Source organism: Chelonoidis abingdonii, chromosome 3, assembly GCF_003597395.2.
Source record: "Chelonoidis abingdonii isolate Lonesome George chromosome 3, CheloAbing_2.0, whole genome shotgun sequence".
Lineage (NCBI taxonomy): Eukaryota > Metazoa > Chordata > Testudines > Testudinidae > Chelonoidis > Chelonoidis abingdonii.
In genome coordinates, this window is record NC_133771.1 from 214,695,305 (window position 1) to 214,710,907 (window position 15,603).

Genomic DNA, 15,603 nt, shown 5'->3' on the forward strand with positions numbered 1-15,603 from the left:
AGGAAAGGGAGGGCTGAAGCCCCAGTTCATGATGAAGCTGGTTATTAGCCGTCGTCCTAGTTACTGGGAGGTACCAGCAATGTGGTCAATGGACAGTTAAATATTGATGAGGTGGGGCATCCTTACGTACCGTCTACCACCGGCGAGGGAGGAGGGGGAACGGTCTGCTCGTCAGCTGGCATCGCATCTACCACACATCAGTATACACAAGGTAAAACTGAAGTAGTCAGGAATGATTTCTTCCCTTTCTTTCATGTGGGGGGGCAGTGGAAGAAAACGAGAGCTGTCCCTAACCACCGCCAGAACACTGTGTTGGAAACTAAACAGGACATTGGGAGCTCGCAAGCATGCACATCTTTTCAGAGAGCCTGCTGTACTGGGGGATAGCTGGAGTCCTCATACCCCCATCCATGAGGCGTATCCATTGAGTTCTGGCTCCAGTTACGCTGCCACGCGTGCTTGTATCCTGGAGATTTTTCAACGCGTTTGGCATTCGTGTTCTTTACGGAGCCTGAGACAACATATTGGTCTCCCCATACAGCGATCAGATTTAGTATTCCCGTACGGTCGTCTGAGTCTTATTGGATTTGAGACTGCATCAACCACCCGCGTGATAGAGCTCCAGCTGGACCAAGCAGGATGTAATTCAAGAGTTCGGGGCTTTCTGCTTACCTGCCCTGCATCCGGTTCCAGATTGCGTCCAGCAGCGGTCAGTGTTGCACCGGATAACCCGCCGAGGCCAATAACCGTGATTTCCGTCCACACTATACCGTAATCGAACTGTAACATCGATAAGGGGCGGGGGAGACTGCAGGAACTATGGGATAGCTACGGAAGTGCTACCCACAATGCAACGCTTCAGAAATCGACGTTAGCCTCAGAGCATGGATGCACAACGCCGAATTACTGTGCCTAGTGTGGCCGCATGAAATCAAATTTATAATATCAGTTTTATAAAACCGATTTTAGCAAATTCGATTTTATCCCGTAGTGTAGACGTGGCCATAGCTTCAGAGTTCTTGCCCACTGGTTAGTCTCTCAGACCATAGCATGTTTGACCAGCAGGTAGAGGTGTTCCATGACTTTAACAGCTTGGGGAAGAAGGTATGAACTCTTGGACCCGGTAAAAATAAAGACAGTTTTCCAAACAGACCATGATACCTTCAGTATCCCAGTCATGCGTAGCTAGATCTTCCCCCTATGCTCTGCTTCTTTATAAAAGGAGAGTTTAAACACCTATACTTTGCAGTTATTGTACTGATTCATTAGGTGGCACTATACAGCTACAATATATCAGTGGGCCTTTTAATGGCAGTTTGAATTTTTTGTGGCATATGTCCACTAAGATTGTTTTGTTTCTCATGACCCAATATGTTCCAAGAAAGTAGGTTTTTAATTTGATACTAGATTACAAAAATCCTCCTATACTCTCCCTCTTACCATGTTTCCCTTCATGACCTATTTCTTTAAAAAGAAAAAAAGATTTTTTGAAAAGAAACAGATGAAGGCAGAAGCCTTTTTCTTTTTTTTTCTTTCTTTCCCTTTTTTTTTGGTGCGGCGGGCTATTTTTGTATGATTAGCATAAAACCTTGCAAATATCTATTCTGTGTTTGACTAAGAAATAATTCAGTAATGGTAACACTTATGTTTAGTACACACAGCATTTTTAACCTATATTTAGAATTTCAAAGTTTTAACTTTAAAAAAAGACTTTAGTATGATTAAATTCATTAGTAGCTTTGAACACTTGATTTTTCTTTGAATATGGAGTTGGAAGTACAGGTAACTTTTAAAAATTGGGCTTCATCAGAGTCCAAGAAAAATTATTTCTTTGAGTGATGTATTAGAGCTTATCATGATAAAATAACCTGCAAGCTTGTTTTACCTAGTAACATGAACATGAAAGGTCTGTGACGAATTTTTAAAAACCTTTTAATCTCTTCACCACCATAAGGAAATTGTTCTCCCTACAGCTCTTTCTTGTTGCACAATATTAGGAAGGAGAGCTAAAAAGCATTGTGTGCATTTATATAAGTCTGGATTTTTGCACAAGGATTTCATTAATAAAATGACTTGAAGAACTAAGTATTTTCTTACTCCCGCTTCTCTTACACCAAAACGCAGAGGTTCAAGGACCTGTTCTTATTTTCCATGGTCTCCAACCTGTGTCATAAAACAGTATTATGCTGAATCAAAGTCCCAGATAACACTATGTATATCTCATAAGTATGTGATAGAATTGCTTATCTCTTTTACTTTGAATCCTGACTTTTAAGCAAGTCAGTCTGCATTTTTCCATATGCTCAAAAGCTGCCTCTAGTTTTCTGCATTGGAAAGAGAAGGCTTCAACCTCAGAGGCAGACACAGGGTAAATAATAGCTTTGGCTGCTGCTGAAAGATGATCATCCACACATAACAGGGAATCCATCCAGAAACCCAGATTGCAAACAGTAGAAAAGACTGTCAGTGGGTACTGTGGTGGAGGCAAAGAACCTCTTATTTAGTCTCATGCACAGCTATAATATAAGAGTTCAAAGATCTTTATGCCACAATCCATTTCATCCCAAGACTCCTGTCAATGGTTCTTGAGCTATCCTCCCTCACATTGGAGTTGTTACAGATCAGATATAAACTAAGCAACCTGCAAGGTCAAAGCTAAGTTAAGAGGTTGCTAGCAGTCCCCCTCATCAGGATAAGATGCAAATATCCCACTAACCATTGATTGAGTGTTCTGTCAGGAGATCAGTGTTCTCCTTGAGAGCCCTCTGGAAACACTCAGGTTGTGTTAGTATGGTAATGCACAATCTAAATGGATCCTTCATTGTGATGGGTTGTGTGCCCTAACCTCTGATTAATGGATGTTTCGGTTGCTCTATGAGGGGTTTAGTTTCCAAATTTCACATCTCCAATCCCAATCCAAACACTATGTCAAGAGTGTGGTCAACCATGAGAGTTGAACCAGAAACCACCAGGGATAGTCTCATTGGTCTCATGGTGAACAGGAAAAACTAAATTAATTCAGAAAGTTGGCCATACAGGGAATGTTGAGGTTGTTGCTGTCAGCACTGGTGTCTACGACATGAGATAATTAATTTGAACAGGTCATGGAAAGAAGTAATGTCCTCCACGACTTTCAAACAAAGTTGGACATACTATATTTGATCCAGTTTGGGAATGGGACACCTTTTACATTTCAAGTTGGATGCAAACCACAGTCATACCACCTCCACTCTGATTCACTCATGGGTTTATGTGGCACTGTTGCTTGCCTGAGACCAAATGTGCCAAATCAACCCCACAATTTTGTTGAGCCAGTACTTGGTGATATGTATAAGAGCTTCATTTCTTATCGAATCAGAGAATTGTTAATTATTGACAGCTGACTGATGTATTCATAAGCATAACCGTAGTCTAGGAATTGCTTCAATTGATACCCTAACCCATGAGAAAACTGCAGACTAAACCAAAGGCACTGAAATAAAAATCTCAATTCAGATTTATGTCTAGCACCATATTTTTTTTTTTTAAACCTTCCTTGTCTCATCCTTGCCTCCCCATCTGCCATAGGGATAGAAGGACCCAGACCTTCACTGTTAACATGCTCCTGTCCCTTCCAGCTCTCAGGCTCCATTCCTGAAGCTCTTGGCAGTGCTGCCTCACTCTGAGACGCTTTAAGGTGGCCAGCAAAAGGACCTACCTGTCACAGCTAGGTAACCAAATAGGGACGTCCTAGGTAGACTGCGAAAGACGTCTTGATGTAACTACTAACCCTTATTCAACCAAACCCAAAGGAGCTTACAGTAACAAACCCTACAGTTCCATCCCAGACTAACCAAATTGACAAACTAAAATAAGGAACCCTTTATAAAAGAGGGCTTTAAAAACAAGCACACACTGGTACCTCATCTTCATTTTTCCTGCCAAACACAGACAGCCTTATCCCTCCATGTGTGTGTCTCACAAGGAAGTGTAACCTCTTCCAGCCTCATTTCCCAGCCCTTTTCCCACAGGGCCATAAATCAGTCTACCCTACTCCCAGGAAAATCCTCATGTATGTAATCTGGAGGAGGCTGCACATCATACAAACACGTTCACATCCCTCAGAAAGACACAAGCTTCCCCTTTATGTCTCCGACCCATAAGAATGTAAAACACTCAACCAGCTCCTCCCACGTGGGTTGTAAACCTATTAATTTAGAAATAAACACACATGTCCAGTTATGTCCTTGCCCAGTGAGGGAGGCTTCTCTCTCAAAGGGGACTCTCTCCCATACTGCTAGTGGCATGAGGGGGACTGGATAGACCTGGAGTAGAATGGTAGCTTCTTCCCTAGCACAGCTGAGTCCTGGGGTAGACAAGGAACTCCTCTCTTATAGGGGACTCCCCTGCCGCCGCCCCCCCCCTGCTGTTGATAATGCATCTAATTAATGTATATTATTCTGTGATTATATAATAAGAAAAACACACAAACCCAGGAAATGGAGAGATTTCTTCTCAATATGTTAAACAGATGATTTGTAGTGCTTTCACACATGCATATACCATCATTCTTTAACACTTTTAATATTTAGCTTTCAATATTCACAGCAACTGGAAGAGAAGAGTGAGGATGAAGAGGATAAAGAATGTTTAAAGCAAGCAATAACAGCTCTGCTTAACCTTCAGAGTAGTATGGAAAGGATATGCTCCAAAAGTCTTGCAAAGCGAAGACTTAGGTAAACATGTTTCCATTTTTTCTGCTTTCAGCCCTCAGTGCTTTGCTATAAATCCAGGGTTCCCAGTTTCCTCTTTCAGTAAACAATGAACAAAATAGTTTGTGACAAGCCTGCTTTTTCAGAGGAAATGACATACAAAGCTAAGATAATTTGTTATTGTTTTAAAACCTTTCGTATTTGTATGTGTCCTTGCACACAACTGGTCAAGACATCCTGAGAATCTAGTGGTAAGCCGAAGGAAAGATAAATTGTAATTTTTTTTTCCAGATAGTAAGTGGATTTGTAAAATTATAATTGCTAATGTGCAGTTTTTATGGTTGAAAGTAGATATTCTTATGTCATGGAACCATTTAAATTACTTAAACAGATTTTTGTGTGCACACCCAGTTGAAAACCAAGCTCAAGTGTGAACCAGTAATTACTTGCAGTGTTATCTACTTCAGATATATTTGGTTATGATTAAAATAAATTAAAATATTCATGCAGTGCCAGTTTATAAGTAATATAGAAACACTTGTTTCTAAAAATTCTGTTCAATACATTAATTTAGGACTATTTTAATATTTTGTTGATAACTAATCCAATTTTGTACTCTAAAATGGGATCTTTAGGCTTAGACATAAATGCATCGTACAGCTTAGCTGCTAATTGCATTCTTAATAATGGAAATAAATTGAGAATACATGTTAGAGCATTAAAAATGTACTGTAGCAATTTGCCTTTTGCTGTTTAGGCACTTCATTTAAAAACATTTTACATTGCATCGAACACATAGAATGCTTGTATCCAAATGAGACACTTTAGGAATTAGCAAGCACTGTCTCTGTAGTGGTAGTTGCATTAAAATTTTTCTCTTGTTAGCATGTATTTCTTTGAGGGTGTATTTACCTTCTCATTTGGAAGGAATAGTTTATTTTATACTTTCTGAACTAATGTGGTATTTCCTTTCTTTATTACTACACTCGTTCACTGAAGTGAATCTGCATGTCGGTTCTATAGTCAGCAGATGAAGGGGAAACAACTAGCAATCAAGAAAATGAATGAGATCCAGAAAAACATTGATGGTTGGGAGGGTAAGGACATTGGACAGTGCTGCAATGAGTTTATAATGGAAGGAACTCTCTCACGAGTAGGCGCAAAACATGAGAGACACATATTCCTTTTTGATGGACTAATGATTTGCTGTAAGTCGAATCATGGCCAGCCAAGACTTCCAGGTGCTAGCAATGCAGAGTATCGTCTGAAAGAAAAAATTTTTATGCGAAAGGTACAAATCAATGATAAAGACGACACTAATGAATATAAACATGCTTTTGAAATTATTTTAAAAGATGAGAACAGTGTTATTTTTGCTGCTAAATCAGCAGAAGAGAAAAACAACTGGATGGCAGCATTGATATCTTTACAGTACAGAAGCACCCTGGAAAGAATGTTAGATGTGACAATGCTGCAGGAAGAGAAGGAGGAGCAGATGAGATTTCCAAGTCCTGAGCTTTATAGGTTTGCAGAACCAGATTCTGAAGAGAATATTGTATTTGAAGAAAACATGCAGCCCAAATCTGGAATCCCTATCCTCAAGGCAGGAACTGTTGTGAAACTCATTGAGAGACTGACCTACCACATGTATGCAGGTGAGCAGCCTTTAAGCTGGTTTAGAATATTTGAAGCTGTTGATTATTTTACTAAATTCCTAATTTCTTTGCATCAGTACTTATTAATACAGAATGAGAAGAAAGATGCTGTCATCTTTCGGGTTTTGCAAAGCTCCAGTCTGTATGTGCAGTGTCTTGATGCAGTAGCTTGGCTAAGAATATAAGATGTCTAACATAGTGGCTGCAGAGCTTCTGTGTGGAAGCCACTTCAGCTCAGTGTCTGAAGAAGCTCTCTGCAGTCCGTAATGTACCACTGTCATAGGGCAAGAACTGGATGATGATAATAGTATTATCTCTTGTGGCTCTGCCTCCAGCCTGCCTTTGCTTTCCCCTTACCCACCCCAGTGCAAGTACAGAGCTGTGTGGAACAGGACCATACACATTTGGCCCACTCAAATCCAGCCTTTTCTTGTTCAGCAGAACCACAGCTGTTCTGTTGTCAGGTTTCCCTGTGGCCTAATAACATTGATCTAAAAAGCATACTAAACACTGGTACAATAAAAATAGATTGAAAGATTTACACTTTAAAAAAAAAAAATCCACAAACAGTTTGAATAAAACTTCAACTGATCAACATGCTTTACAGTATAAAAGGCATTCTGAAATAAAATTTGTTTTTGAGTTAAGTGTCTGGATTTCAGAGAAGAGATCTTTATTTAGCCCCATTACTATAGACATAAAAATATACACCTCTACCTCGATATAATGCTGTTCTCGGGAGCCAAAAAATCTTACCATGTTATAGGTGAAACTGCATTATATCGAACTTCCCTTGCTCCACCGGAGTGCACAGCCCCACCCCCCCAGAGCGCTGCTTTACCGCATTATATCTGAATTCGTGTTATATCGGGTTGCGTTATATTGGAGTAGTGGTGTAGTCCCCAGTCCATTGAACTCACTGGTACTATGCACGTGCATAAATTTATTCTCATACGTGGATACTTGCAGGACCAGGGCCATACACAATACTACTTCCTGTATGTTCCAGGCTTCAAGAGTTGCTATCTGTTTGGACCTCATAAGCTGTGATGATATTTGTAGGGCCACAGGCTCAGAAAGAGTTTATATATTCTGTTTTAAAACTACAGCCTTGAATTCAATCTGTGCCCGCACAGAGAGCTACTGAAATGAACACGCAGCAAAGAAGCAAGATATAATATCAGTTTAGTAGTTGTGGGGGAACAATTTGTTGCATGTTTCTTGCTTTAAATTAGTATAAAGGCTTAATCAGATTATTAAAGGGACAAAGCTACTGTACTCGACTTTAGGGCTTTTTAATACAAATATCTGTACTTGGTAGAGAGAGATACATAATAGCACTCATCCCTAGTTACCTTCTTAATATTTTACATGCTGCATTTGCAGAAACGTTAACCACATTATCTTCTTCACTACTTTAAAACTTTAAATGTGTAAATTTCCTAAAGAACATGCCTCTTCCCAAGACAGAGTTGGGAAGTTTTTTTCATTTTTTTAACCTAAAGTCTTAAATTTATTAGTCAAAACAATATGCAGTACAATAACTCAATGCTGCATTTTTTTCTTTTAATGTAAAATCAGTCTGATTTAGGATAACTGAGTGCTTAACACTCCACTTTTTTTTTTTTAAACTATTCAGTAATTTTCCAATTTAGACAATGGATCAGGAAGCTTCTCCCCTCCCCCATATCAGAAAGTTATATATTTTGATTTTTTATAATGTTATGTTATATTAAATAATTCTTACTTTTTAAAATATGTAATTATTTCGTTTTCTTTTTTAAAAAAAAATGCTTTTCTGAAGAGTTGAGAGTAGGATTTTTGTGGAATTTTCTGTTCTGCTTCCTGATGATTTTTTTCAATTATTGTTAGATCCTGTATTGTAGCTTTATGTAATCCCAATGCTAACTTTAGATCCTATTGGAAAAACGGGTTACAGTAGTAGTAGAATTTTCCAACATATTTGGAGAGGCTGGCTTTCACCAGGGAGAAGTTAAGGCAGTTCTTTGGCTTGGATAGGTTTAGGCTAGGAATCAGTATCAAGACTGCATCAGAGATTGAGGTTGGATTCTTTGACAGAGATGGAGAAGATCTATTAGGTCAGTGGTGCCCAACATTGTTACACAGGAGGGCCACATAAACCCTAGCACAATCTTGTGTGGGCCAAACAGATTCTACATATTTTAATAAGATTTAAAATCACCTGTATTGATTTATATTTTATGTTCAGCGTGTTTTATGTGTTTATATTGTTTCCGAGGCGGATTTACCATAAAACACACAGTGCCCTGGCATGGGGCCTCCCAACAACAGGGGGCCCCAGGATCGGGCCCTCAGGCAGCTCAGCACTGGTGCACCCCCTGCATGGGGGGCTGTGGGGAGCAGGACAGCTGGGACGGAGGCTTACCCGCAGCCTCAGGGGAGCAGGCAGGAGGTGTGGGTGGCGAGAGTGCTGCGAACGCAGCCCAGAGGACTCAGGAGGAGCACAGGGCAGCCGCACAGCTGGCCGGAGAGAAGCAGTGCTTGGAAGGAGAAACTGTTGCTTCTCTCAGGCTGTGTGGCTGCCCCTGCTCCTCCGAGTTCTCCAGCCCCTGCTCGCAGGGCTGGATTCAGAAAGGGGGCTGGGCTTTAGGGGCTGCAGCCCTGCCTGGCCGGGTGAGGAGGTGGCTCTGAGAATCATGGCCAATGGGACCTGCAAGGCAAGTACAGGACAAGCAGAGCCACCTGCAACCCGTGCACCAAACGGAAGCTGCCCCAGGTAAATGCTCCACGTCCCCTCCCTCACCTGAACTCCTGGCCGGACCCTGCACCCCAACCTGTTCCTGCACCCCAACTCCCACCCAGGCCCTGCACCCTGAGCCCCAGGAGGAGAATGCAGGGGAAAAAATGAAAAGGGGGGGGAGAGATCAGAGAGAGTGCTCCCCTGTGGCAGGGGGAGGGGAGGGGCAAAAATGAAGCTAAATCCGCCACTGATTGTTTCTATGTACTTGTATTGTCTGTTTACACAGTTGTATAAACTAAAATGATGTAAACATGACGACAAAACGTTAATGAATTGGCTGTTAGTATGTTGTGTTGAAGCAGGCCATGGGCCTTATAAAGTGCTCTGGTGGGCTGTAGGTTGGGCACCCCTTTGTTTGGTCATTCAGTCCAACCCCTGTCAGCATGGAATTTTTCTTTAGAATACATTTTCCAGTGTTTTTGCCAGTCTAATTTGAAAATCTCAGTTAATTGTGCTTCCAACACTTCCGTAAGGAGACTATTCCATACCCTAATACATCTCGCAATGAGGGCTTTTCCTCATATTCAGCTGTAATTTTTTTCCTTTCTCAATTTCATTCCATTACAGCTATTGTAAACTGCTCTCCATCCTTGGTGCTCCGTCCTTCAGGGAACTGATACACTACACATTGCAAGATTAGACCCTCGAATATTTCACTCCATCCTGTTCCCCCCACCCTTGCTATCATTTAACCAAGCTATCTATATTTCATTTGTTAATCTCTATTGTCAATGAATCTCTCCATACCCTCAATCATTTCTACTGCTCTTCTCTGAATGCACTTGCATTTATTAATATCTTTCTAAAATGTGGTATGAATAAATAAACATAGTACTCCAGATGCAGTTACAGCAAAACTGTTTTAAGCCTCTGTTCTCATTTGCTCATAACTTTTCAAACCTTTTAGCCTTTGGGGATGAAATTTCATTTGTTTGGTTTCTGTCCTGTGAATTTTTTGGAAGTTGGAGCAAAGGCAGTTCAGCAGTGTTTGAGAGCAAAAGCCAAGACATTTTAAGTAGAACTGGTTTTGTGACATTGGTTTAAAAGTTTGAGCACTAAAATAAGTGGGGAAATGAAGGTAGTATTTAGAAGGGCAACAGCCCCAAAGAAAAAGTACCTTTTTGAGTTTTCTGGTGAATGCTTGTTTTAATTTGTTAGTTATAGGCCTTTGAGACTCATCCTTTGCACATACACAACAATTTGATACAAGTTATTAATAAATTTGGCAATGTTCCTAGTGTTGGTAGGACGCCCTGTTCGTATGCTTGTGCTTAGTGAGCTTTGAGCTTCTCTCCAGAGTTTTATCTGCCCAGAAAGGAACAGTTTCTAAATTATTTTAGGAACACGGGATCTAGTAAAAGAGATGTTTCTTTTGCTGTATTCCCCACCAAAATGCCCCTTTAACCTACATATAGTACTAAGCACAAGGTAGTAGCCAAGAAGTGTCCTGACTCTTCCAGCAAATGCACTTAATAATTCCCTGTGCTTTACAACCCCTATTTAACAAAGCTTAGAGGTGGTGTCACTGAGGCACAGAGAGGTTATTTGGTTTGCTCAGGGTCACACAATTCTGTGGCAGAGCTGGGAACTTTAGTCTTGTTTGATAGGTTGGAAAATTGAGACAGAAAAATTGACTGATTTGCCTACGTTGCCCTGGGCAGGTATTGTGATAGGCATAGAGTTAAAGAGCTGAATTCAGCCTCTGGATCTGACACTTACATGCTGTGTGAAACTGGGTGAGTTAGTAACCCTTCTGTACCTCTCTCACTCATTTTTAATACAGAATTACTCTTGCATACCCACCTTTGCAAAGGGCTTTGAAATCTAAGAATGAGAGAAACGCTGTGTATGCAAAGCATTATTAGCCATGCTTTTCAGGTGAACAAAGGAACACAGAGGTTCAGTGACTTCGCCAGGAAGCACTATGACATAGGAAACTGGATCCAGTCTCAGTGAACATATTTCATGCCTATGCATGTGAGTCACCTAGCTTTTTAGTGAATTTACGTACTTTGCAAAGAGTGCAGTGATTTGCTGCATATTTAGGAGATGCAGAGTGAGTGAGGGAATACACAGTATCTCTGCCCCTATTGTCTTTAAATAATGTGTATGAGCTGAGAGTATGGCTCCATTTGCTCATCTTACAAGACCTATTCAGGTGCTTAAGAAACGGCATTCTGATGACATCTAGCCAAATAATTCCAGATTGTAGTATTTGTTTTCCCACCATACATAACATTCTGTTAAGAGAAGTTTAAAACTTGTGTTCAACCTTAATTCTGCACCTTTGTGCATATCCATTATGTTAGTCTCTTATTGCACGATGACACCTTTTCTCAAACAGTGCAACTGCTGCACGCAAATCTCTTAGCGCTTCAACTTAAAGATGTAACTTCTCTAGCTGTGAGCATTATTATTCTATTATTTGTAGTGCATAGGAGCCCTAGGCATGGTACTTTACAAACGCAGAACAAAAATGTTCCTGCCCTGAAGGCCTCACATCCTATAAAGCAGGCTTTTATTGTGTAGGTAGGTGGGCCTGGCACTCTAAGGTGACATAAATTAAGTGTACTCTAAGTAACAGCAGAGTGTAGCTAAATTAGTTGAAAACTCAAGACATGAATGATCTGGGGCAAAATCAAATATCAGATCTCAATTTTTTTTTTGCAGTCAAAGGTCCATAATGATTGATTATGCAAGATTTCATCTACTGGGGTGGACCTGCCTGTCCCCCAGGCTACACTGACTTATCTGCAAAAAATGTTCCCATTGGCACCAAGGTGAAATCTCTGATAGAGCCGCTGCAATGGAGTAGTACTGCCAGAGAATCAGGCTTTCACCAGTGGCCAGAGCCAGTGTAATGACCAAGGCCTCCTGGGATTCACCAGGTTTGGAGACAGGCCCCACAGCCTTTTCCATGAGGCATGGCAAATACTGCATCCTCCCTGTAAGGGGACAGTTCAATATATCTCTGCATGGAGAAATTTCCCCTACATCAAGCCCCTTTCCGCAGAGTTTAAACACTAAAGGAGACCATTTGACCCTGTTTGCATAAACCTGTTTGTGTGTCTCTTGCCCCTCCTCCCCCCTTTTCCTGATGTTTGTGTAAGAGCGTTAAGGTTAGGGGCTCCTCGTTTTGAAAGTCCTGGCAATTTTTTTATCTATAGGGCAGTGCTGTTCTATTTTTAAAGCTTTGATATGTTAAGAGTATTTGTGCGTCAGCATAGTGTCCGTTTCCTTTCTTAAGGAATTCAAGGGTGATTATTTATAAAACCTTGTAGAATAAGTTATTGTTCTTTTTTAGCCTTTAAATTGGCTGTATTGAAGGGAGAATTATCACATGAGCGGACATCCTGACTAAGTGGAGTTGTATTTTTTTAACCAACAAATTGGTTAGCTATTTAATATTCATTATTTTTAAGCCACTGATTTTGTTAGTAAGATAACATCTATAATCAGAAACTGAAAGGAAAAAAAGTTAATTTGTTTTGCTATATTTACCTCAAATGGAACTATGTTACTGTGGATTCTGTGGCTCTAAACATTGATCTCAAATTCTAATGTAAATAACAATAGCTATGACTCAGATGTAGAATAGCCAGGAAATTTTTAAATTTATGTGGAAGCATTCTACTCTTCGGTTTAAACAAAACATGTTTAGGTACACATTGTGTGTTTTAATAATGTATAATGAAAATCATTCTGTGGAAACGCTACTACTTATAGGCGAATAGTTAAATAGTTTTGTTCATGGTTTCTGAGTTTGGAGCCAAGTCAGGCATCTAAATAGGGGGCTTGATTTTCACATGTGCTGACTGCCTACAACTACCATTGTTTGGCATCTAAAAATTCAAGTGCTCCTTGTTCTGGATGTAAACACCTACCGTTTGGCACTCAAGTTTGAAAGGTTTTTGTCTTTAAGTGTAAAAGTGCAGTTCAGCTCTATAAAAGTGACATTCTCGTCCCATACGGAGTAAAGGGAAATTCCCTGTTTTCATTATTTGCATGACTATTGTATTAAGGAGACAAGGTAGGTGAATTAATATCTTTTATTGGATCAGCTTCTGTGGGTGAAAGAGACAAGCTTTTGAAATTACACAAGCTCTTCTTCAGGTCTGTGAAAGGTAGTCAGAGTGTCACAGCTAAATACAAGGTGGAACAGATAAGGAGTTAACACATGTTAGGAGAGACCATTTGGGGTGAAGTGGGCAGGTAACAACTCTACCATTCTACAACAAAGCAGGGTTAGCGGCGTGGGGGTGTTCTAGAGAGAGCTTGATGGAGGGGTGGTGATTGCTAAAGTTGTGGTGGAAATCTAAGCGGAGTGGAATGAACACAGAAAAAGAGAAACAGCGTATCACCTGTGGGCAAACACTTTTTACAAAAAGATCAGTCCATATCTGACCTTTTAGTCCTTGTCCTCAAAGGAAACACCTTCAAAAGACGATCCTGGGAATGTAAATCCATAACTCTGCTAAAGACCAAAAATCATGGACTTAAGACAGTATCTGTGGCTTTGTCTACACTAGCACTTTTGTCTGCAAAACTTTAGTTGGTCAGGGATCTGAGAAAAACACCCCCCTGACCAACATAAGTTTCACTGACAGAAGCACTGCTATGGACAGCACTTCGTTGGCAGGTAAAGGTTTCCCGCTGACATCGCTACCACCGCTCGTTGGGGGCAGTTTAATTATGCTGGTGGGAGAGCACTCACTGCTAAAAAGTTGTGCCATTTTCCTAGTCTGAAGTTTTCTGGCTTCAACTTCCAGCCACTGGATCTTGTTATACCTTTGTCTGCTAGACTGAAGAGTCCTCTTACCAAATTTCTGTTCCCACTGTAGATACTTTTAACCTGTGATCAGTAATCCCAACCTTCTCTTTGGTAAACTAAATATAACTTCAGCTCCTTGCGTATCTCAATATATGACATGTTTGCCAATCCTATAATCATTCCTGTGGCTCTTCTCTGAACCCTCTCTAATTTTTCCACACTTTTCTTGAAGTGTGGACAGCAGAAGTGGACACACTATTCCAGCAGTGATCACACTAGTGATGGAATTAGGAAGAAACATCTCCTTATGAAAAAGTTATTCCATAATAGCCCATTATAGGGTTTCTGACCCCTTCTTTTGAAACATCTGGCGCTGGTCACTGTCAGAAATAGGGTGCTGGGCTGGATGACTCACTCATAAAATGACACTTATATGCATTTATTAAAATGCACTAAGTGCAACATTGTAAGAATTTTTCCAGTTCTTTTAATAATTGAGAGAGGAAAAACAAGTGTGTTTTGTGAATAATTTTAAAATGCATTTGAATTTGATTTTATTCATTCTGCCTTGTATTGCCATGCCATAAAGTACTAACTTTCCACTAAAACAACAGGGAAATGTTCAGTGTCCTGTATAACAGGTATCCATTAATAGTCCGAGTGTTTTCAAGTACAGTTAAGTTTAAAGAAAACCATTCACTTTGAATACTTGTGAAGTATTATAATTAGCAGATTTGTTGAAATGAAAGCAATGGTTTCTTTGTGTGTGTCCTAGACCCAAATTTTGTTCGGACGTTTCTCACGACATACAGATCCTTTTGCAAACCTCAAGAACTATTGAGTCTTCTGATAGAAAGGTATGTGACTTTTTTTGTATCTTCACTGGAGTGCTTGCTGCACTGGTCCATATGAGGAGGGATCTCTTTTTTCTTGTGGTGTAGGATTAAAAAAAATCTTTTTATTTTAAAATTTAACATTTAAAAAAGATGGCTTCAATTTTTGTCACTGGTCTCTCTCTTAAAAGTTTTCAAATCCAAGGATTATGAAGTCCAAAAGATTGATCCTCAGCTGATGTAAATTGATACTGTTCCATTGAAGTCAATGGTGTTACGCTGAGTTACACCAGATGAGGATCTTGCCCCCAAGGTTTTGTCATTTTGCAGTCTGTATTGGCACATACTGTGACTGTGTTGTTATCTTCTTTTTTTTTTTTTTATGTAGTGACATAAGATACTAAATTGGAAATAATAAATAAATGTAAGTGGTTGCTCTACACTTTATAAGTGGTAAGGGTCTGATTTAATGGAAACCCTCTGAACTTTTTGACTAGCAGCGGAGAAAGCAGAGGTATCTTCAGCTGAATCAAACTCTTAATAGTTTTGTTTAGTGCATGTTCTGAGAAAGGTTAACACAGCAAATTTACTGGTTCCTGTTTACATCATGTGAATGAATGTAAAGGTTTCCACTTTTTTGTTTGTCCCATGCTAGGTTTGAAATTCCAGAGCCTGAGCCAACAGAAGCTGATCGTTTAGCTATGGAGAATGGAGATCAGCCTCTTAGTGCAGAGTTGAAACGATTTAGGAAAGAATATATACAACCTGTACAGCTGCGGTGAGTATTAGAGAAATGCAAATAAAACTTCTCCTTCGTAGAGTGCCTCTGCAGATTCCCACAAGGAGTCTCTTCATTCTTCATGAGCCACAG

At 40.1% G+C, this 15,603-nt stretch overlaps 1 protein-coding gene across 2 annotated transcripts in view; it reads left to right on the plus strand.

The window, feature by feature from the left end:
* SOS1 (SOS Ras/Rac guanine nucleotide exchange factor 1) overlaps positions 1-15,603 on the plus strand; it is a 90,738-nt gene that overhangs the window by 48,680 nt on the left and 26,455 nt on the right. For both annotated transcript variants that reach the window (XM_032790829.2, XM_032790831.2), the window contains exons 9-12: positions 4,588-4,715; positions 5,691-6,346; positions 14,675-14,756; positions 15,388-15,510. In XM_032790829.2, coding sequence (XP_032646720.1) covers positions 4,588-4,715; positions 5,691-6,346; positions 14,675-14,756; positions 15,388-15,510 — 989 coding nt within the window. The remainder of the gene's footprint in view (positions 1-4,587; positions 4,716-5,690; positions 6,347-14,674; positions 14,757-15,387; positions 15,511-15,603) is intronic.